Source organism: Anolis sagrei, chromosome 1, assembly GCF_037176765.1.
Source record: "Anolis sagrei isolate rAnoSag1 chromosome 1, rAnoSag1.mat, whole genome shotgun sequence".
Taxonomy (NCBI): domain Eukaryota; kingdom Metazoa; phylum Chordata; class Lepidosauria; order Squamata; family Dactyloidae; genus Anolis; species Anolis sagrei.
Window position 1 is genome coordinate 123447558 of NC_090021.1, and position 22958 is coordinate 123470515.

The 22958-nt window shown below is 39.0% G+C and overlaps 1 protein-coding gene across 2 annotated transcripts in view; it reads right to left on the bottom strand.

The window, feature by feature from the left end:
* The window catches only part of CSMD1 (CUB and Sushi multiple domains 1), a 1217927-nt gene that overhangs the window by 82174 nt on the left and 1112795 nt on the right, over positions 1-22958 (bottom strand). For both annotated transcript variants that reach the window (XM_067468320.1, XM_060788521.2), the window contains exons 47-50: positions 19892-20080; positions 18186-18332; positions 8111-8299; positions 1469-1654 (exon numbers count right to left, since the gene is read on the bottom strand). In XM_067468320.1, the coding sequence (XP_067324421.1) occupies positions 1469-1654; positions 8111-8299; positions 18186-18332; positions 19892-20080 (711 nt within the window). The remainder of the gene's footprint in view (positions 1-1468; positions 1655-8110; positions 8300-18185; positions 18333-19891; positions 20081-22958) is intronic.

Below are 22958 nucleotides of genomic sequence, written 5' to 3' on the forward strand. Positions count from 1 at the left end.
TAGAGCCCTGGTAAGTCTACTGATCAGGTAGTGATCAGTCCATGACAAAGGAACTATGGGCAGGTCCTCCACAATACTATCACCATCATCCCACTCTGAACAGAAGACTGGGTCTAGAGTGTGTCCAGCGCTATAAGTGGGGCCAGAAAACATTTGGGACAGACTCATGGTTGTCATGGCAGCCCTGAGCCACTTTCAACAGGGAGGTCTCAGCATGGTTGTTGAAGTCCCCCAGCACTACAAGCAGTTGGAACTTCAACACCAGGCCTGAAACCACCCCAGATAGTTCAGGCAGGGAGACTGTTGTGCAGTGGGGTGGACGGTACACCAATAGAATCCCTGTTCTATCCTGGCCACTCACCCATAGACAGACACTTTCAAATGTGATCGACTGTGGGACAGGAACACCCGACCAGGTGGATGGAATCTTGCTATACCACTGCAACTCTTCCTCCCTGAGCCTGGGTCTTGCCTGCTGCTGCACACAGAAATCTGGTGGACAGTGTTGGAAGAGATTCACCCCCCTCCTTCATCCAATCAGGTTTCAATAATGCAAGATAGGTCGGCATGCTAATCTAAGATTAGATCTTGGATGGCCATTGTTTTTCCATTCAGTGACCTGTCACTGAGCAGCAGGATTTTCAGCCCAGGGGGCTGCCTTTTTGGTTACCCAGACCATCTGTGGATGAGGGCAGACCAGGGGCTGAAAGAACTCTTTTGTGATCCCTGGGCCACCTCTTCTTCTTCCGCATATCCAATAAATATAGCGCACAGGAATGGAAGATGCCCAAGTCAGGGTAAACTATTCAGAGATTTAACAAACAGTCTGAAGGAACTGTTCATTGGGTTTTTTTAAAAAAAATAGTGCCTTGAGTTCTAATCTTGAGCGAAAGGTTGGATATAAAGTGGTTGGTTGTTTAATTGATTACCAATACAAAGCGACAGTGAACTTTGGAGGCTTAAGGAAAGTGAGGAAGCAAGCTGCAATGTTGTTTGGAACTGTTTTCATAAGATGGACAAAGGAGAAACATAAAATAATAGAGTTGGAAAGGATCTCAAGGCCATGCAAGAATACACAAATATAGTACTTCTGAGAGGTGGCCATCCAGCCTCTGCACCAGGAAACTCTGCAAAAATTCAGATACCTGATCCAAAGAAATAAATTATTGAGCAATAACACTGGCTTGGAAAGGGATAGTCAACATTTTTCTTTTCTGAAGTTACTGAGAGCTGACATTGGAGTTTCATATCCTAGAGTTATTGAGTAGCAACCTCTTTAGTGATATCAGCACTTTAGAGTAAACAGATTTACCATATTACACTCCCAGGATTCTGGGTTGAATGAAACCTCTGACTTGATTCCTGCTTCTACTTTCATAGCTGCACCATTCTAAATAAACCAGACTAAACAAAAGTATCTATTGTTGGGGGGGTTTTTTTGTAAAAAAAAAAAAAAAGCTCAACTTACGTTTACAGACAGGTGGCTTTCCTTTATTGCTCCACAATCCATCTTCTTGACATACTGCTGTTGTTTGTTGACTAGATTCTAGCTTGAAGCCCTCATTACACTCATATATCACTTTGCTGCCCAAAACAAACTCATTACCCCAAACTGAACCATTTCCAGGAGATACTGGCATACCACAGGACACAGCTGAAATGAGAAGAGAAACAGAAAAGCTATTGCCCCAGGAAGTAATAGTTAATGGTATCATATTTGCTACTTCACAGGAGGAAAAAGCTATACACATCACACTATATTTATCACATCATTGCTGAGAAGTGATTTGACTTTATTACATATTGCAAATTGCAATAATAATAAAAACAATCATATGATATAAATACTTCAAAGGCAATATTGTCACTAAAGCTAGTTTTAGAAGTATGTTACCATTTGTATACTTGACTAATAAGACTGTGTGCTTGATAAAAAAAAGTTTCAAAAAACATTTTAAAATTAGGGGGCACCAGCGTTTCATTTCTAAAGTTATTTTTAGAACTTTTTAGAACATTACACTTTTGTTATAGTAATTACACAAGTGGGAAACTCCAGGGGCTCATTTCTCCCTCATTTCTACAGCTATTCGGGTGAAAGTTGTTACAATGATAGAAAACATTTACCACTGTTAGTCTATCAAGTTTCAGAACATTTCACTTCTCTACAGAGTTTTGTGGAATTTTCAATTCTTTATAAACAGAATTAAAAATTATAAAACTACAAGAGCAATCATTTCCCCAACATTCCAATATATTAATAAAACTACTAATTTGAGGGAATTTCTAGAAGTTTTGATGAAAACATTTTTTTTTTAAAAAAAAGCCACAACAGGTGTTTTATTGAATGTCCCTCATATTAATAAATAGAACTTCCATTTAGGGATTTCTTCCCAGCCCAGGACAGAGATTTACCTACAATAATAATAAAAATTATTATTATTATTATCCTGCCACCATCTCCAAAAAGGGACTCAGGGTGGCTTACAAGGTACTCCCAGTACAGAATATAACATAAAATGATACATGAGTATAAAACAATATCACATAAAAATTATAAAAACAACCAATATCAATACAAAAAATAAAATAAAGCAACACAAATTTAAAAACAGAGACCATATGTAGTGCCAGAATGTCAACCTCAAATGGGCCCATTTCATCCTACTTGAGGCCAAAAGCCTGCTTAAAAATCCATGTTTTTCGGCTGGACCAGAAGGACTCAATGGTGGGGGCTAACTTGTCTTTTGCCGATCTCAAACCCTTGAGTTCTAATCTTGAGTTCTTAGAAAGAGATGCAGTCTCGAAGATGGAGCCAAAGCATATAGGGCTTTGTAGGTAATAACCTGCACCTTTAATTGAACCTGGAAAATTGTTAGAAACCAGTATATCAGTCAGTCCTCCTCTTTGCAGATTCAACAATTTATTAGAACTCTGGCTGGCTGTGGCTATGGAAGAACAAATCTCGCTATTATCCTGACTGGGGCTTTCTGATGCTGAGCAGAATTCTGGGAAATGTAGTTTAGGGCAGGGCCTTTTGAACTCTCTAGCATAGGGTTCATCAACTTCCTAAACTACATTTCCCAGAATTCTGTGCTTCCCCCCTCCCTCAGTGAACTCTACTTTCTGCCTGCTGCTTCCCTCTTAATTTAAAGAGGAAAGGCAGCCTTTTTGGCTTTCCTTTGCTTCCTTGTACTGAAAATGAATGACTTTGGGAGGCTTTCAAGATTTACAAAATTTAAACAAAAAAGTATTGTGAAAGTTTTGATTCTTAAATTTTTGGTGTGTTGTAAGTACGAATTTAACAAATTTGAAACAACGAATGAAAAGATTGCACATCCCTATAAACTAATTTATCTCAGGGCTTTATGAATGGGCCGAAGAAGGAAAAAAAAATTCCATTTTCTGCTGCATAAGGCTGTATCTACACTGCCATATAACACGGTTCAGTGCATTTAAACTCCATTCTGAAATTGAATTATACGGCAGGTCAGATGGGGCCTTAGACAGACATCATAACATTTTGCAGCTTTCAGAAACATTATTTTCCATTTCATGTATCTACCTCTCTCTATCTCTCTCTTTCTCATCTATGGATATGATAATTATTTTTCTTTTAAAATAGCAGTTATCTTCAATTAAAACGAGGAAACAGTCAACTCAAAATAATGAAAATCAAAAACATGCCCATCGACACAGAAGCTTTATAAGAGATATTACGAAGGAAATGTTTCAGGTATTTTACTGACAGACATTGCTACTCTTCAGATATAATTATTTTAATGCATTGCTGCTTGTGCACTTTTTGCTGTTTCAGCAACTAAAAGTAACAGTAATAACAATAAATTATTTTTCCTTGGAAGGAAACCAAGTTCTTCATGCAGCAGCAAGAATATTATCATCTGTGTTGCCACTTGTCAAGAAGGGAAATGAAAAATATAATCTGACCTAACCTACTTAACCTGTATTAAAGAGGTGTTCTTTTGAAAAATCAGACTTACAGCACACATAGTGAAAGAACATCACCACCTACCAAATTAAGGAAATGAACAAATTACATTCATTCATTATTTATAGTGCAATTTGGATGCTTAATTACAAGTTCATCTCAGTGGAATCAGTTTTACTGGTACTTTGGACACAAGGATTTTTTTTCCTTTGGGGGTAAAAAGGATCCTTGGAAAATTTGCAAAAACAAACAAACAAATAAATATGAAGGAATGAATTAATCAAGCATGGTTCTAATTAGTTCAATGGAAACCTTTCTCTTTTTAAATGAAGGATTCTTCTTATCTTGTCTAACAATTTTGTAGAGAAGGGAAACAAATCCTTTCTCATCGATTTTTCTAATGCCTGCTAAAGGCAGGTTCTACACTACATTATATGGTTCCACACTGCTCATTTAATACAGTATCAAACCAGTGCTGAAGAAAGTGGTTTCATTGTACAGATGATTACATAGGAAATCCTGAAACAAGTTTGAGGTCCAAATGGTAATTGCACAACCCATAGAACACCGATGCACATTAAAAGATTTCTTCTGCGTGGTACTGTGAAATCCACACCTGTGGTATTTCCCTGCATCCACGCAGCTGACTCGGATCTTTCTTGAAAGCTTTTCCTAATTAGGGACTCCAGCCCCGCCCATCTACTCCTAATAAAGCCAGGCAGCAGGGCTTGGAGCCTTAATTCCTTTTGTCCGCGAAAGCAGCAACAACTCGGTGTTCTCTCCTAAAAACAACTATTGGTTTGACTCAAGGACTCCAGTTTGACTACTCTAACTAAGGCAGCATCATAGTTTCATATGTCTCAGGACATTGTCCTTCCAACCTTATTTCCAAATCCTTCTACTCCCCTGGAGCAGTCTTTGCACCTTCTTGATGTGCGGAGGGCTCTTGCTTTTTATGTCCACCGCACAGCTCCATTACGGAAGTCACTACGACTTTTTGTTAAGTACCGTAGGGATACTGTGGGCCTTCCTGTTTCTACCCAGAGGTGGCGGTCTGGATAGTTGCAGCTATCCGGCTAGCTTGTGAAATGGCAGGACTGGACTTACCTGTTCAGATCCATGCTCATTCCACTAGAGCATTGGCAGCCTCCATGGTTTTTTTGCACAGTGTGCCTCTGCATGATATCTGTCGGGTGGCCATATGGTCAACACTGCATACTTTTGTCTCCCATTATAAATTGGATTTAGCTGCCAAGAAGGAGACGGCTTTTGGGAGAGCAGTACTTCTTTCTGCACTAGCATGACACCCACCATCCGTGGGACTGCTCGCTAGTCTACCACAGGTGTGGATTTCACAGTACCACGCAGAAGAAAGTAAGGTTGCTTACCTGTAATCATGTTTCTTCTAGTGATAACTGTGAAATTCACACAACCCGCCCATCCTCCCCACATTCTGTCATGCCTTTTATCTCCGACTGTCTTTCGCGGTACGGAATTAAGGCTCCAAGTCCCGCTGCCTGGCTTTATTAGGAGTAGATGGGCGGGGCTGGAGTCCCTAATTAGGAAAAGCTTTCAAGAAAGATCCGAGTCAGCTGCGTGGACGCAGGGAAATACTACAGGTGTGAATTTCACAGTTACCACTAGAAGAAACATGATTACAGGTAAGCAACCTTACTTTCTTTCATGTGTATTTGTGGGAGTTTGTCTGGCTGTTGCATTTTGAAGCTAGCTTGAAACTGCATTAAATAGTCAGTGCAAGTGCCATGCTGAGTCATTTCCCACTCCCCATAACTGCTGTATACCCAGTGAAGCCCCAACCCTTCTGTGTCCAGAGAGAACAGGGCAGAAGAATCGCAGAAACACCTAGCTATGTCCCCTAACAAGATGTGACGTGATTACATCATGTAGGTCCTCAGGGGGTGGCTACTTCAATCATCCACATCCTGACTGGTGACCTTCACCCAGAGGACCTTTTCACTGGCTGCCCCAGGACTGTGGAATGATCTGCCAGAAGAGATCCGACAGCTGAATCAGCTGACAGAATTCAAGATACAATTTAAGACCTATCTCTTACGGCAGGCCTACACAGTCCATTTTACCTTATGAAATTAATAGCATAATCACATGGGGCTTTTCCCCCATCCTAAGATGCTCCTGAGATGCAGCAAGGAAAGAGCCCATCCCATGATGCAGGGTTACTCCTGGTGGGGCTCCGTCCTGGCTCCATCTTGGCAGCCCTGATAACTTGGGTGACTACCCATGTTCTCATTCACTAAGCCAGATACAGTGCAGGAGGAAGCTAGGAGCAGCCCAAATACATCATATGAAGGTAAGGGGACAAAGCAATGCACTGTGCTATGGATTCCCCTGCTGCCCCACAGATTCACCCTCTGACCCATGGATTCACCCGCTGTCCCCCATTTTATCGACCTCTGTCTGATGAGATCCTTAAAGTCATGTCCTGTGTGTACTGTATTTTAATCTTTGTTCTGTGTATTTTAATATGTGTAGAAATTAATTTTAATACATGTATTTTATTGAATGTTTCATCCTGATATGTTGTGCCTACCTTGAGCTGTGATGTGAGATGGATAACAAATAAAACCATCATCATAATTGTCATCATCATCTATTTGGGTCTCCAGAGATTATGCCATAATTTCAAAGCCCTCCTGCTCTCCTCCAGGCATAGAATCCTGGAGAGGGGAAATGCTTTAAACTCCACAGTAGATCAAGGAAGGGAGCTTGGTCAGTGGAGGAAAAGGATGGAAATACCAATGTTTGCAGCAACCAAATATCGTCATACACAGATTTTAAGGTTAATATACCACTACTGGGATTCCAATCAATTATTGCCATAAAGCAAGTTGATTTAAATATTTCACATGTCTTTTTAGTAGGAACCTTTGTGGTGAAAACATAATTTTTCTGCTGCACATCAAGTTGCCACATTAACTGAGCATCACAACTATGCATGTGGACTTTTAAAAATTGTATTGTTACATCCTCAATATGACTGATGATTAAATCCTGTGTGCATTGACTTCATTTATTTATTTAAGAGCTCAGGAAAAGGGCCTTCTTGGTGGCAGCGCCCAGACTCCACAGATCATTCTTCCTGGCAAGTTAAAACAATCTTACGGAGCAAAGCTTTTGGAAAGTGACTCTTAAAATGTGACCTGTACTGTTTTCTTGATTTATAGTCTTTTAATTAATGTTAAATGTTTAATTTTGTTATTTTAAGTAACTGTGTACTTATAAATATTTTTTTATAGTTTTAATCTGTGTTTTAATAAGTTGTAAGCAGTCTTGAGTCTTATTGTAGAGGGAAAAAATGGGATATCAATGAAAAATACGTTTGAAAATCATATTTTTTTTCAGTTGTTTTGGAAGTGTCTGAAATTTTTACTGCTTTAGCGACATATGGATATGTACTTTAAAGACATTATAACCAAGAAATGATTTTTGTAGATGCCTTATATTAAAGCATCCCTAGTCCATATTCATGTCCTGTTTGTTTCTGTTTTCTTTATGTCATTTTTCTTTTCTTTTCCCCTTTCTTCCCTTGACCCCTTTACATTTACATTTTTGAATTTAATATAGCACTTCAGATGCTCAGTTTTCAAAAGCATGTGCTTTGTGTGTGTTTGGAGAATGCAGTTTGCATGAATATTTCTGAACTTGTCTAAAATTCTTACGGTTTTGGCCATACGTGAATCTGTATTTTAAAGACATTAAAGCCCAGAAATGTATTTTTTTTGTAAATACAGTCCACTATATTAATACACCCCTGGTCCATCTTCATATCTGAGGTATATGCATACAAATGTTGTAAAATAAATAAATAAATAAATAAATAAATAAATATATCTTTACTTTACTTCCTATCCCTCTTCTCTCTCCCTTTCCCCCATCATTTTTAGTATTTACTGTTTATAAAATTACAACAACAACAACAATAACAAGAAATTAATTTAGTGTTCCATATGCCCAACAATGCAGACAGAAGTAGTTATTTTCAATAGCATGCACTTTGAGTATATTTGGAGAATGAGGATTGCATGGCTGTTGCTAGGAAACTGGATTCTGGAGCTAGGATTTCCCTGGCTTCTTTAAAAAGCTACAAATTATTATTTTTTTCAAAAAATAGTTTAAGATTCTTACCTTGGCAGAGTGGAGTAGGGGAATCCCATTGATACATGCCATTTGGATGACGTCTACAGGTTGCATTGCTACGGCCAATTATTCTGTATCCAGGCTTACAATAATAGTGGACTGTACTGCCAACTGTGTTCCTGGTTTTATTCATAATTCCACCATTCTTCACAACATGGTTTAAGCTGCAGTAAGGAGCTATGTGGGAGTAAAGTATAAACAGACAAAACAAACACAGTAAAATCATTAATTAAAATGTAATGTTTGCTTATGATTTGAGACCATGAACTCAAGCTTAGCTTTTCTTTGCAATCTGCATTAGCATGCAATCCGCTTAGAGAACAGCACTCAACTCGCAACCCTTGTTTCTACAATTCACAGGATAAAAAAATGAGGGCATTTCTGCATATCTAATTCAAAATTCAGTTGAGCCTTGCTTGGGCAGTTTATGTGACTGTCTGATCATCCCTGTTGTCGAGTAGAAATAACAAGAGACATTTTGATTTGAATGTTTATCTTGAGTTATTTTAATGCATACATTTGCATTACAAAATTGGTTGGGCAAAGTTCTTTCAAAGACTAATGTGAAATTTCGAGTGAGTGCTAGCTTCCAAGGCCCTCTATGCGCAACTACCCATAGAGAGGACTCAGAGGCCACAGCTAGTACAAAATGTAGCAGCTATGCTGTCGAGAGGTAGTGTTTATGGAGAGTTTGAGTGTGTCTACACTATAGGATTACTGCAGTATGACACCACTTTAACTGCCATGGCTCAATGCTATGGAATTATGGGTGTTGTAGTTTCACAAGGTCTTTAGCCTTCTCTGCCAAAAAGTGTCTCACCAAACTAGAGTCCCCAGGATTGCACAATGAGCCATGGCAGTTAAAGTGGTGTCGAACTGCATTACTTCTACACTGTAGATGAACCTGAGATAATGCGAGTCAGTCCCAGTTCTTTTGTTAAGGTCTTTTAAGGATAATTCATTTAATCCACATTTGCATATGCATCATGGTTTTAAATTGTTTAAAACTGCTTTAACTGATTTTAAATTTTAATATTGTTTAATATTAAATTGTTTAATAGGCTTTTAGTCTATAAATTATTTCTACTGTTTCATATTGTTTATACGGTTTAAACTGATTTTGCTGTGGGCTTCATCAGGATCATATGACATAGAGAAGAACATAATTATTTTTATGATTGTTCGGCAAAGGCTTTGTGCCGCTGCCACAAAGTTCCACCTATTGCCCAGAGTTACATGTTGTCAGATCAGCCAAATGTTCATGCTTACACAGTAGAGCCTATAGCATCCCGTTTTCCATCAGAAGTCCTCTGAAACATCCTAGCATCCTGTGTTGATATTGAGGATAATTACTAATCAATGAAAGCACTATCTGATTTTCCTTCTTTCCTACTGGCAGATAAGGAAGTAAAAGAATCAATTTCTGAAAGTTTTCTTGCACATATAGTTTCTTGTGAAACTACAATACCTCTAAAGACAACCCACTGCCAATTTTTTTTTCATGTCAGGAGTGACTTGAGAAAATGTGAGAGAATTGGTGTGAGAGAATTGGCTATCTGCAAGGACATTGCCCAAGGGATGCCTGGATGTTTTACCATCCTGTGGGAGGTTTCTCTCATGTCCCCGCACGAGAAGCTGGAGCTGAAAGATGGGAGCTTACCCCGCTCCCTGGATGCAAACCGCTGACCTTTTGGTCAGCAGTCCTGCTGGCACATGAAGCTAATAATGTCTGAATATATGCCATTCATATTTTCTTACTTCCAAAAAAGATAAAGGCATTGAATTCCATGATTCCTGGGGCACCATCAACACTGCCATATAATAAAGTTTGAAACTGTATTATGTCGTCAGTGTAAACTCATATAATAGTTGAACTGCACTGAACTGCATCATATGCATATAGATGGGACATGAATTGACCACTGCAGTCTCTTGAAATGGCACGTTGCACCCATTTTAATATTAAGGCACTGAATAGTTAGATTTTAGCTAACAGATCAGTTAAGCAATGAATTGTATTTGCATACTCATGCTTGTGCATAAAAGTAAGATTCATGATAAAAATTGAAGTGGATTTATTTATGGAGATCTGTTGTGCAGGCCACCACGGCATGAAGGAATAATGTTCCCAAACCCTTATATCCAATCTGCAATGCAATAAGGAAATGTGACAGCCAGGGGTCCTGTTTCTGATTGTCAAAGCCGTGTTTGCTGGCAGGAGGGGACTGGAAATTTAATTCATCTGTGCCTCAGTTGCTAGGAGAACAGATCTCCATTGCTCAGCTGATTGCTGTTAAAATGGGTCTGAGACTGTTGGGCCTGATCATAGAATCACAACATTGGCAGAAGCTTCATGGGCCATTGAACCCAACCTTCTGCTCAATGCAGGACCTCCAGCTCAAGCATCTTCATCAGATAGCTGTCTAGAGAAGTAGACCCCAGTCACCTTCCCTTACCTGGGTTATTGGTTGCATTGTTGTCTATTGGCTCTTACTGTCAAGCAATTCCTTTTAATATTTAGTCAAAACCCAATATTCCTGAAACTTCAAATATTAGATTCAGCCTGCCTTCTGGGACACCAGAGAACAGTCCTGCCCCATCCTCCATATGATAGCCCTAGAGGTATTTAATGAAGGACATCATATCACTCCAAAGTCTTCTTTTCACCAACTGCTTCCATCTTTCCTCGTATGTTTTGTTCTCTATATATCTTATGGAAGTGCTCCTCTCTGAACCTGTTTAAATTTGTCTGTATCCTTTTTAAAGAAGTGTGCAAAAGTGAATGCAATTTCCAGATGAAGTCTGACCAGTGCAGAGTATTGTGGGACTATTGCTTAGTTTGATTAGGAAACTATTATTCTATTAATGCAAGTTTTAAAAGCAGCTTCTTTGCTGCAGGATCACATTGCTAGCTAATGTTCAGTTTATGATCTGCAACAATCCCAAAGTCCTATGTGGTGGTTCTTAGTGGGGTGTCCCCTATTCTATACATGCGCATTTAGGTTTTCTGGCCTTAAATGTAGAATATCACATTTGTCTTACATTTCATTTTATTAATGTCTGCCCCATTTTCTAGTTTACTGAGGTCCTTTTGTATTGTTTTCCTATTTTCCAATGTGTTTGCCACATTTCCTAATTTGGCAAGCTTGATAAGGTAATGACCACAAGGTACTCCACTCAAGACCTCTGTCCACATAACTCATGGGGTAGTTTCATCCTAACATGACCTTCTTCATTTAAAAAAGTTGTAGGATGCTTCCTGAAACTCCAGAGTTCACCCATATTAAGTTCACCCGTTTAAGTATAAACGGTTGGGCTGCTTCCTATTTGAAAGCACCTAAAACTGTTAACACTGCCATTCTGCTTTCTTCAGGCTCTAGCAGACAGGGGAAAGGAATAACACTTACCATGCCCCCCACTTATCTAGCCTTAGTGGTGAGTACTAGGCACAAAAATTGTGGTGGTCACTATTCAGTGCCTGAAAATAATCTGAATACTGACACAATCAGATAAGGGAGCAGGATAGGAAGGAGCTATGAGTCCTTTCCTCCTCCCCCCTCTCACATTACTTTGTTGCTCTGGCTATCATCACAACAAGCACCAAGTGGTGACCACTACCATTTTTGCACCCACTGGACACTGCTAAGGCTAGATCAATGGCGCAAGGTAAGGGTGGAGTTCCACAGTCACCAAAATGGTTCTGGCACTGGGTCATGATGATACCATCTATTTGCCAGGCTGGCTTGGAGCCTTGCAATGTTGACACCCACCAGCGTGAGCCTGCTTGGTGGTTGGCCATGCAGACTTTGGCAAAACTAATCCAGAGTACAGCACTCTGGATCAATGTGTTGCTGACTGTGGGACATGGAGATAGCCTCTAAATTCACAACATATGGAACTTAGCCAATGCCATTTAAATACATAAAAAATAAAGATATAGAAACATAAAATATTACAATATAACTACAACACAAAATAAAAAATGGAACCTATAAAAAGCTACAAAAAGCATCTTAAAGTATTTCTTTCATCCCAGCAGAGCCTGAAAATCAAAACATAAAAATAGGGCATCACACATTGGATGTCATTCTTATTACCTAGGAGAAGGTAGTGACATTAAAATCTTACTGGAAATGACATGCTGAACTAAAGTTTAAGTATATATTTAGATGCAGAGTAGTTTTCTGAAATGAAACAGATATAAATAGTTTTATGCCATAACTTGAGTAGTCCTATTTAGGTCTACATTTTTATCTTGGGCTTAGAAATCTGCAGTGGTCTCTCCCTGATGCCAACAAAGCTGTGAGAATGTGCTGAAGCCATCAGGGTCATGAGCCACTTTACAGTCTTCCCTAACTTAAAGGCCAATGAAAGTGGGCAGGAGTTTATTCTCATCGAACCTACAGAAGTGTTTGTTTCAATGAATCTCAATTGGCTAATTCATTTGTTTAATTTATTAATGTTCGACACCTCATATCAAATTTCGTGAACTGTTCTTGTAATTATTCAATAGCTAAAAGATAAAAAGCACATGAACAAGAAAAACTTGAACTTCTTTGGTTAACATTTCATTGGTTAAATGCATGCCTCATTAATAATTCTTGCATTGTTGATAGACCTTTATCAAAAACCACACACACAGAAGCAATTACACATATGATTAGGTTCTCCCATGGAATTAGAATTAAAGTCTAATTGTAGCAAAATGCAAGACTTGTATTTATTTTTTATTGATTTATATTGGAAAGGTAGAACTAGGGAGATTTTTCATACCAGAATTAGGGAAATTCTTTATAACAGAATGTGATATTCAAAACTTGACTTAAAAGTTTCAGTTTTTAAGCTGGCAATTTTGGCATAGCTTTAATGCCATTTTCATTTTCTCCCTCCATTATTTCCCTTCCTCTCTAGGGAAAATAGTAACTGTCCGTATAATAAAGTGACACCAACTATACAAAGGAGCTGTCAAAGAAACACTGTGAACAGCCTAAGGGAAACTGAAAAAACTCTCCTGTTTATCTCCTTGGCCTCTAAGTGTCAAATATTAAGGGTAGCACAGACAAATTTTCAGACAAAACCATGTCATTCAAACTGGTAGATCTCCTTTAGCCTCCCATGACTCCATCTTATGCACATGAGCTTTTATAAAGAATATTGTGCATTTTGGGTGAAGTTATAGATGTACTGATTTGGCTTATAAGTTTCATTCAACTCAGTGGGATGCACTCCAGAGTAAATATTCAGGGAATATAATTTCTATTCAAAAAGCCTCTGGGCATAAATATATTCTTCATATATTTATACCAGGCATTTGGGAAAAGAATATAAAATTTTCATCAAGAAACACCATGATCTAAGTAAATTATGCAAATTAACTTAAAAAATCAGCAGAATGTATTTTGTTTCAATGAAGTGCGATGGAAATCAGTGCTCTCTATATTTGATCGCAAAAAGCCATGCTTAGCCCCTTTGGCTTATGGATTTTTAGCTCATATATTACCAGCAATATGTGTTCATGATTTTTAGAAATAAACTGGCTGAGGACAATCTAGATTCTAGATTGATTTGTTTGCCTTTGAGGTCAGGGTGACTGGCTGTGGACTTGCTGCAGAGATGGAGAGATTACACTTGTTCAGCATTTTGGATGCACTTCTTCAGAAAGAGTTTGTCTACATTGGCCTTATACCCTGATTCAAACCAGAAGTCACCCCTTGGGGTCAAACCAGTGACTCTCCAAAGCAGCCTGGCCACTCTGGGGTAGTGTGGACTCCTGTACTAGCTTTAATTCAAACTGGTTCAACGTCCACATGGCCAGGAACTGTCATCCCCCTTTCCTGTCCTCTGTAGATTGGGGCCACATGATTCCTGTTGATGTGGGGCTCCTAAGAGCTACTGGCAACTGCCACATACCTTTCCTGCCATCGACAAAGGCACCAGAATCATCAAAGAGAAGGAGGGGGCAATCCCAAGTACGTTGTTGGCTGCTACAGCTATAAAAATAGCAGTCCAGCCCTTGCTACTGCTGTTACTCAGGGGCTGAATGTGCAAACAGATCAACTGAATCTGGGCCATGTTTGAAGCAGAAATGATCTGGACCAACCCTGGATTTAAGTGACCATGTAGTTTTTTAAAAGTGACCTTTAGAGTTTATCCGTTGTCTGTCTATCTCTTTGTTCTGAGTAGGTGGTCAAATGACAGAAATTTGAGAACGAATATTTTTTGACACTATGGTCTGGATTCTGTACAAATTTTGCACTTGTATTGTTGTAGTTCAGCATGATGGTAACATTACTACTACTGGTAGAAGGGAGAAGAGGGCTGTGCAGGTGTTGGAAGAGGAGCAGCAGCGAAAGCGGATTAGAGAGATAATCATGGCTCCAAGTGATTCTGAGACTTTTGAGGGCTTCTCTGACTGTGAAATGGGGGATGGGGAAGAAAGCAGGGGAGTCAAGCGGGCTACTCGCAAACAAGAGTCCGACAAAGAGCTTCAAAGGAAGCGTATCCGTGATATACTTAGCGCTCCTACAGAGGACAAGGACTTCATGGGGTCTGAAAGGAGTGATGGGTCTGGGAGTGATATGGGGGAGGAGGATTAGCTGGATTGGACCCGTGTTCAGGAGATTAGGGACATTTGCAACCAACTCACCTCCAGTGATGAATTTGAGAGGTTTACAGGGGAATGGCAACTGGGAAGCACTTGGCAAGATCTAAGTCTTGACAGACGCTGGCGAGGGATGGGCGCTCAGGTTCAGCTGCGGGGATGGAAGCAGCTGAGAGCGATGATGAAAGGGTGGGGAGCTCATCATCCTCTGATGAGGAACTTTAGGATAAAAATGGGTTTTGCTTGTATGGCTCTTTGCAGAAGGCAAAATGTCTCCTTTGGGATGTGAATCTTTGCTGCTGCCAACTTTCGAGCTTGGGTCCTTGGACTAAAGATTCCTGTGTTCCTGTGTTTACCTCTACTCTGTGGCTTGACTCCAGACTGGTTTGAACAATTTGGATTTGAGCAATTTGTCTACCTCGTGCTTTGACTAAGGAACGTTTTTTTACTCTGTTTTTGCTTCTTGAACTGTGCCTTTTGAACTGTGTAAGTTTAAAGCAGATTGCTATATTTTTGTGTTGTACCGGATTAAATGCCAGGCTAATGCGGGTTATATTTCAGTTGTGTATATCATGGGCATACCAAGCCACCTTGTCTCTCTCCTGAGGAATCTGTACAAGGACCAAGTAGCAACAGTCAGAACTGACCACGGAACAACAGACTGGTTCAAGATTAGGAAAGGCGTACGGCAAGGCTGCATACTCTCACCCAACCTTTTTCACTTGTATGCAGAACACATCATGCGATGTGCGGGGCTTGATGAATGCAAGGCTGGGGTGCAAAATTGCTGGAAGAAACATTAACAACCTCAGATATGCAGATGACACAACTCTGATGGCCGAAAGCGAGGAGAAGCTGAGCAGCCTTCTAATCAAGGTGAAAGAAGAAAGCGCAAAAGCCGGGTTGCAGCTAAACATCAAAAAACCAAGATTATGGCAACAAGAATGATTGACAACTGGAAAATAGAGGGAGAAAATGTGGAGGCCATAACAGACTTTGTATTTCTAGGTGCAAAGATTACTACAGATACAGACTGTGGCCAGGAAATCAGAAGACGCTTACTTCTTGGGAGGAGAGCAATGTCCAATCTCAATAAAATAGTAAAGAGCAGAGACATCACACTGGCAACAAAGATCCGCATAGTCAAAGCCATGGTATTTCCTGTAGTAACCTACGGATGTGAGAGCTGGACCTTAGGGAAGGCTGAGCGAAGGAAGATAGATGCTTTTGAGCTGTGGTGTTGGAGGAAAGTTCTGAGAGTGCCTTGGACTGCGAGAAGATCCAACCAGTCCATCCTCCAGGAAATAAAGCCCGACTGCTCATTGGAGGGAAGGATACTAGAGACAAAGTTGAAATACTTTGGCCACATCATGAGGAGACAGCAAAGCCTAGAGAAGACAATTATGCTGGGGAAAGTAGAAGGTAAAAGGAAGAGGGGCCGACCAAGGGCAAGATGGATGGATGGCATCCTTGAAGTGACTGGACTGACCTTGAAGGAGCTGGGGGTGGTGACGGCCGACAGGAAGCTCTGGCGTGGGCTGGTCCATGAGGTCACAAAGAGTCGGAGACGACTGAACGAATGAACAACAACATATCACCTTGTTTTTGATGTCAACTTGTTGACTGAACCTGAAGCACTGATCTTAAGTGCTTCTAAGACTCTTTTGTAACCAATAAACCTGTGTTTGGACCGTTTACTCTGTGTTTGGCTTTACTGAGGCTTCTGGGTCTTGACATGTATCTTATAGAAAAAGAAAGAAAGCAGAGGACAGCACTACATAAATCTACTGGAAAGATCCCTAGCTCTGTAATAGAAAACCAACTTTGCATTCATGCTTTAAGATTCCATTCCTAGCATTGCCAACATTGGAAGTGTTGAGAATGGGACCTGAAAGCACAAATGCAAAGTAGGTTTTGTACTACAGAGCAATGAATCTTCCCAGTAGCTCTGTGCAATGGGAAAGAACAACCCTGAAACCCCAGAAAGCATTTGCCAGTTATTGCAAACAACATAAAGTTAGACAATGATTAGACTTGATGTAAGGCAGTTTTATAAACTGGAATATAGATAAACCCAGACACACCTTTTCTCTCTCTTAAATGTTGCAATGTTGAAGCCCACAAATAAGCTTGAATATTTTGCAGGTATGAAATAGATTATTTTTCTACAATACATTCCATTTTAGAAACCATCACAGAACAAAACTTTAGTAAACTTTACAAAGCATTCTGGACATTTGCTATTTGCCAAACCTTGCGCAAAGTCATGGTTGGAGGAACAGTGAGGGGAGGAGGGAGGCAGTAAATCATTACAATAGGCTGATAGTTGAGGAGAAGCCTGCTGGCTCAGTCACAGCTGCCATAGCATCAATAGCCTTTTTGAGACCCAGTTTCTTTCCCATTTTTCATGCTGTTGCTTTTCCTCATTAAGATTCAGGCCCAATTGCTTACTCTGCCACTTGCTGTTATTCCTTTCTCATGCTGGATGTCTCTCCTGCATCAGATGTAGAGAGAACTATGCAGCCTTTCATGATATTCTGTTAGTAAAACCAGAGAAAGTATACTCTGAGCTGTTCTTTAAAAGATGCCCTCCTCATGTGCTGGACGAATGCATCTGTATGCTACAAACTCTGTGTAGTTTATCTTCCCAAGATAAAAATCCTGGGAAGTACATCTCCAGTCTAAATTCTCAATATTCAAAACAATATATTTTCTTAAAATTTCTGTTTTTTCCAAATGGGAAAAATTATTCAGTAAATCATATACAAATTTTCATTGGTTCGCTATATATCTACCACCTAACCTTTGGGGTCATTCTGTTTGTTATGCCTTTAATTTTTCATACACAGAAGACAGCTTACAATGTCAAACCATGCCTAGGCTGCTTCACTATCATAGACCAACCTTTGGGAGGAAACCCATGACAGGAAACCACAATAGTATGTTAGTTACAGGCTTGAATTAGCAGGTAGATCTTACTCTCACAATGAATTTCAATGGTTGGCCTTGGCCAGGCACTATAGTGTGGCCAAATGAGTGAAGATAACTTGATGGAGATGTATAATGTTCCATGATCCTCAGGGGAGGAGCTAAAAAAGTCTCCACTGTTACCAGGGCAAAACTGCATATGTGAACACATATTAAGACTTTAGATTGTTTGCCATAATTTTGTCAAATGTGCAAGTATTTTGCTCTCAGCTGATTAAATAACATTATGTTAAGTTTGTATGCAATCTACATGGAATCAATAATCTTTTAGTTTACTGAGAAAACAATGTATGGTGATTAGCTTATATATCCATATAAATGTAAGCATCAAGCCAAAAAGGTTTCTCAATGTAATAATTAACACTAAAGATCTCCATGTGATCAGTAGACATACTTCATAGATATGTTATCTAGAAATACAAGGTACCTTTAGAAAGAACAATTATTACATTTCAATAAATGGTGACTACTGACCTGAATAACGTATCTTGAACCCTTTCTTACTGGTTGCATGGTCAGTTGACCAACGAAGATAGAGCTGATTGGATTTGCTTGTGTAGTTCAGTTGTCCAGTGTGATTTCCACTTAAAGCAACCAAAAGAGGACTTTGTCCAGAAGGTCCTTCAGAAAACGTACAAAAAATAATGACAAAAATATTAAAACTTATCCCAATTATTTTAAATTGATTGAGTTATATTTGTGAGTTTCTACTGTTAACAGATATTGAACTATATTGAACTATACTGAAGGAACATGCTACCACCTCAGTCATGGTAAGGAGACACTACAAGGAAGTATTTCACTTAGGCAATCTCTTATAGCTTGAAGATGATGGTCCTCCAGATGTGGTGTCTTGGTGATCTGAATAACGTATCCGTAAGTAGCTGTGGAGCCCTATTCTTGATCTGCGTGTTCTACCACAGTGAGGACATCGGTCTCCAGGTGGAAGGGCCCACGGTCAGGGTTGGCTTGGCGTGCCTTCCTTTTGGCATGTTTCTCCCTTTTGCCCTCCATTCGTTCCTCTTTGAATTCTGCTGCACTGCTAGTTAGACCTCCAGTTAGAGCACTCAAGGGCCAAGGCTTCCCAATTTTCAGTGTCTATGCCACAGTTTTTAGGTTAGCTTTAAGCCCATCTTTCAATCTCTTTTCATGTCCACCAACATTACGTTTCCTGTTCTTGAGTTGGGAGTATAGTAACTGCTTTTATAGAGAGTGATCAGGCATTCGGATAATGTGGCCAGTCCAGCAGAGTTGATGGAGGAGGAGCATCGTGTCAATGCTGGTGGTCTTTGCTTCTTCCAGCACGGTGACATTTGTCTGCCTGTCTTCCCAAGAGATTTACAGGAGTTTTCGGAGGGAGCGCTGATGGAATCATTCCAGAAGTTATGTGTGATGTCTGTAGACAGTCCACATTTCTCAGACATCTAGCAGGGTTTGGAGGACAATGTCCTTATAAACAAGCACCTTGGTCTCCCTACGGATGTCCCAGGAGTCCAGAATACACTAAACCGACCCAGTTAGAAAAAATATGTCAAGCTGGCATTTTGCACTTTCTCACATGCTTCATTCACAAGGGCTTGCAAGACTTTATTTTCTTAATTTAACAAATACTAGCTGTTAGGAACAAGTAAAAAGCATGAATGTTGAAAACTGCAACTCATGTTGCAATACCCCCTGAAAGTAAGCAAACATAAAATAGTGGAGGGAAAAACACCAATGGCCAAAGAGATCATAAATAAATATTTTAAAATATTTGATTACTTTGTAAAAAAGTTTCTGAATTTGAGCTATTTTTAAATTAAATTTGGAGAAAAACTGAATGCAAAAAGTATCAATAACATCCAACACTCCACTAATGGAAAAGATTCAGATTGTTGCACCCACACCTACTCTGCCTTCCCTTCTTCCCAGTGGCTCATCACTTCAGACAAGCCATGTTTGGTTCTTATTACAGATAGAATAAATTCAGTTTTCACTGATATGTTAAACATAAACCTACAGAACTCTAGACAAAACATGGAAGCCCTCAAAAGTTAATGTTCCTTCAAAGAAAACAAATAAGAAAACAAAGGTTTATAGTGAGGTGTCTTACTGAAAACTTTTGCCATTATTGTATATTTTCCATGGACTTTCTACCTTAGTAGATACATTTTTCAAAAACAAATCCATATAATTCTTACCATCAAATACTTCCAGCTCATCAAACTGTTTTTCACTTTGGAATGTTTCCACAAACACAGAGATGTTGTAATTTGGTTCAACTTTCAGAGTCCAGGAGCAAGTTTGTGAATTAGGATAGTTTCCCGGATAACCAGGACTAAGAATTATTCCGGATGAATCTGAACGGACTTCATTTGCAGGGCATTGTGCTATATATATATAAAAAGAAAATAACGTGAGATGGGAGAAATAAAAAAAACTTGCATACTTTAATATATTTCTGCTTTTAATTTTTTTCCCGATATATAGAAGAAGACTTTCAATCCAGTTCTGGCATTTATATCTTGTTGAAGTGCAATCAACCAGTGTGCAGTTTTATGTATAAAATGGGTGTATAAATCAGTAGATAGGTTTATAAACCAGATATTATAATCATATCAAGCATGCATTTGAAGCACATCCTCAATGTAGAAATATCTTTACAATTATGTGATTATCCATGTCTGCTTAAGGTGAATATCCTGCTTAAGTTTCTGTGCTTAAAATATTTTCCAGTGAAGTACTGGTGAATAAATTAACATTTTAAAATGAGACTTTAAAATTGGTTGGTGCCATCATGATAAACTGATTCACAGATAAAAAGTGGGAAAATCTAGGAAGTAATTCATCATTATGCAATTTTTCTACAAACAAGTCCAGACACCAAGATTTGGTCTGAGACCCCTTCCATGCTGCCATATAAGCCAGTATCTGATCCCAGATTATCTGATTTGAACTGGATTATATAGCAGTGTAGATACAAATATGCCAGTATAAATTAAGCCTAAGACACAGGTTAAGTGATACGTGTGTGTGTGTGTGTGTGTGTGAGAGAGAGAGAGATATTTATGTAGAGATAGAAAGGGAAGGGCAATTAGTAGTTTCTCCTTTATAAAACTCAATAATCTTCATAAGGGCCCTTCCACACAGTCCTATATCCAAGAATATCAAGGCAGAAAATCCCACATTATCTGAGTTTGGACTCAGATAATCCAGTTCGAAGCAGATACTATGGGATTTTCTGCCTTTATATTCTGGGATATAGACCTGTGTGGAAGGGCCCTAGGTTTCTTCTTGAGGTTTGCATTTAGTGTTTGCATTTAGCCATTATTGTTGAGGAAAATGTTTCATGTATATGCCATGGCTGAAGTAGAAATATACATGTTGAAGAAGGCACATAGACATATAGCAACTATCATTTAAAATTCTATGTAACTATATTTTGAAAGCATTTTTATTTAAAAAGATGAGAAGACTTTGAATAATACTTCAAATACTTCAAAGTGATTGGCAGCCCTGTCTTCCACTGGGATCTCATGTTTAGTCCAAAAGGATATAGTGGTTAAGTTGGTTTCACCATCAGGTGTAAAGGCGAGGGCAGAAAACTTTATTTAACTAAAGAAAGCTGCCACAATTAGCACACACACAAAACCTCTGCATATAATTGAGAAGAAAATGAATGGGATTTCCAAGAGAAAACCAGATAAGAAAAAAACACAAAATAATCTCTATGAATCATATCCAGGCTCCAAACTGGCCTCCTAAGCCATCAACTCTGATAGTGCCATAACTGTATTTGAAAGTACCTTTGTTGACATGGAAGAAACAGCATTTCACTAACAAGGTGCAGATGTTATGTGGGTGAAACAAGGGATGCTTTCTTAAGCTGAACAAGAAATCAATACTAATAGCTCATTAAAATGGCCTTCTTATTTTGGTATTTCTTCGAGACAACCCCATGTTTATTATAGGTGGGTGCATTTATACAACTGGATAAAATCTACATTAGCTGTACCCAGAGATTTTAATAAACAATACTTTTAGTGTTTTAAAGTGTTGTTTATTTATTGATGATATGTGCATATGCTGCAATGAATTATTGCCTTTGTAAGGCCGCCCTGAGTCCCCTTTCGGGGTTGAGAAGAATGGGATATTAGTACGGTAAATAAATAAATGCAGATGCAAATCTGCACTGTTGATGACTGCGATGTGTCCAAATGGCATTTGTACTCCCTTCAATGAAAGGTATGGAACCCACACATATTCAGAAATCTCATACATGAAGAATGGATCAGTAGTGTTCTTGCAAATGAATACACTTGAAAACGGTGGTTCATTTATCAAAGCATCCTTTTTGTTGTGTAAATAACCTTTCTTTCTTTTTTTCTTTCTTTCAAAACACACACACATCTCCAACTTTCCATAGTCTGAGTAAAATCCAAAAAGTGATCCTTCAAGCCTGAACCTTCCATACCCCACTGTCGCAACGTAGAATTTTTAGCAAGAGATTTCAGCAAGAGTTCTATGCCTATGGTGTACTTAGACTGTCACCCAGTTTAAAAACAGGAAATGAGTAGTTTGGTTTGTATAGAGAACTAACAGGTACACACAAACCAAAGCCATTAGAACTTGATGTTTGTCTCCACTTTTTAATGTTTGCTCTGAAATCAAAACTTGTTTTGCCCTTCACTTAAATCCATAATGCAACGGTGTTCTGCCAAATCGTTGCTCTGATATTTTGCTGGTACCTCTTACTGAGAGTGCAAATACTACAAAACAAAGGAAACCTGCCTTTGCTAAGACAGCTGGAATTATTTCATATTATCTATTTACTCTCCAAGTACATTTGTTTTAACATTTGTACAATGTGTGATGATATCAGTGTTTGGCTCTCTCTGGTGTTTATTCTGAAATTATAATAATTTTGTCCTTTCAGAGTTAACCTTCATGCCCTACAAAGGGATATTTTCTACCTGAGATAGACAATTTCCTTTCAATACATGTACAGAAGTAGATATATAATTTAGGACATTGTATAACATTGCCACCTGCACAGCCGGGAAATTGTGAATTTGCAAAATACAGCCCCCCAATACATAACTCAATATGACCAAATAAAAATTGACTGTGATAAAGAAATGTTCCAGCAAATCTATTTCTCTTTTGCCACTGGGGTATTTTTTGTGAGCCATAATTTGGGACAAAAAACATGTCCTAAGCTGTCTTTTAGTGGTCCATCCTGGTCATAACAGAGTAAAACATGAGCTC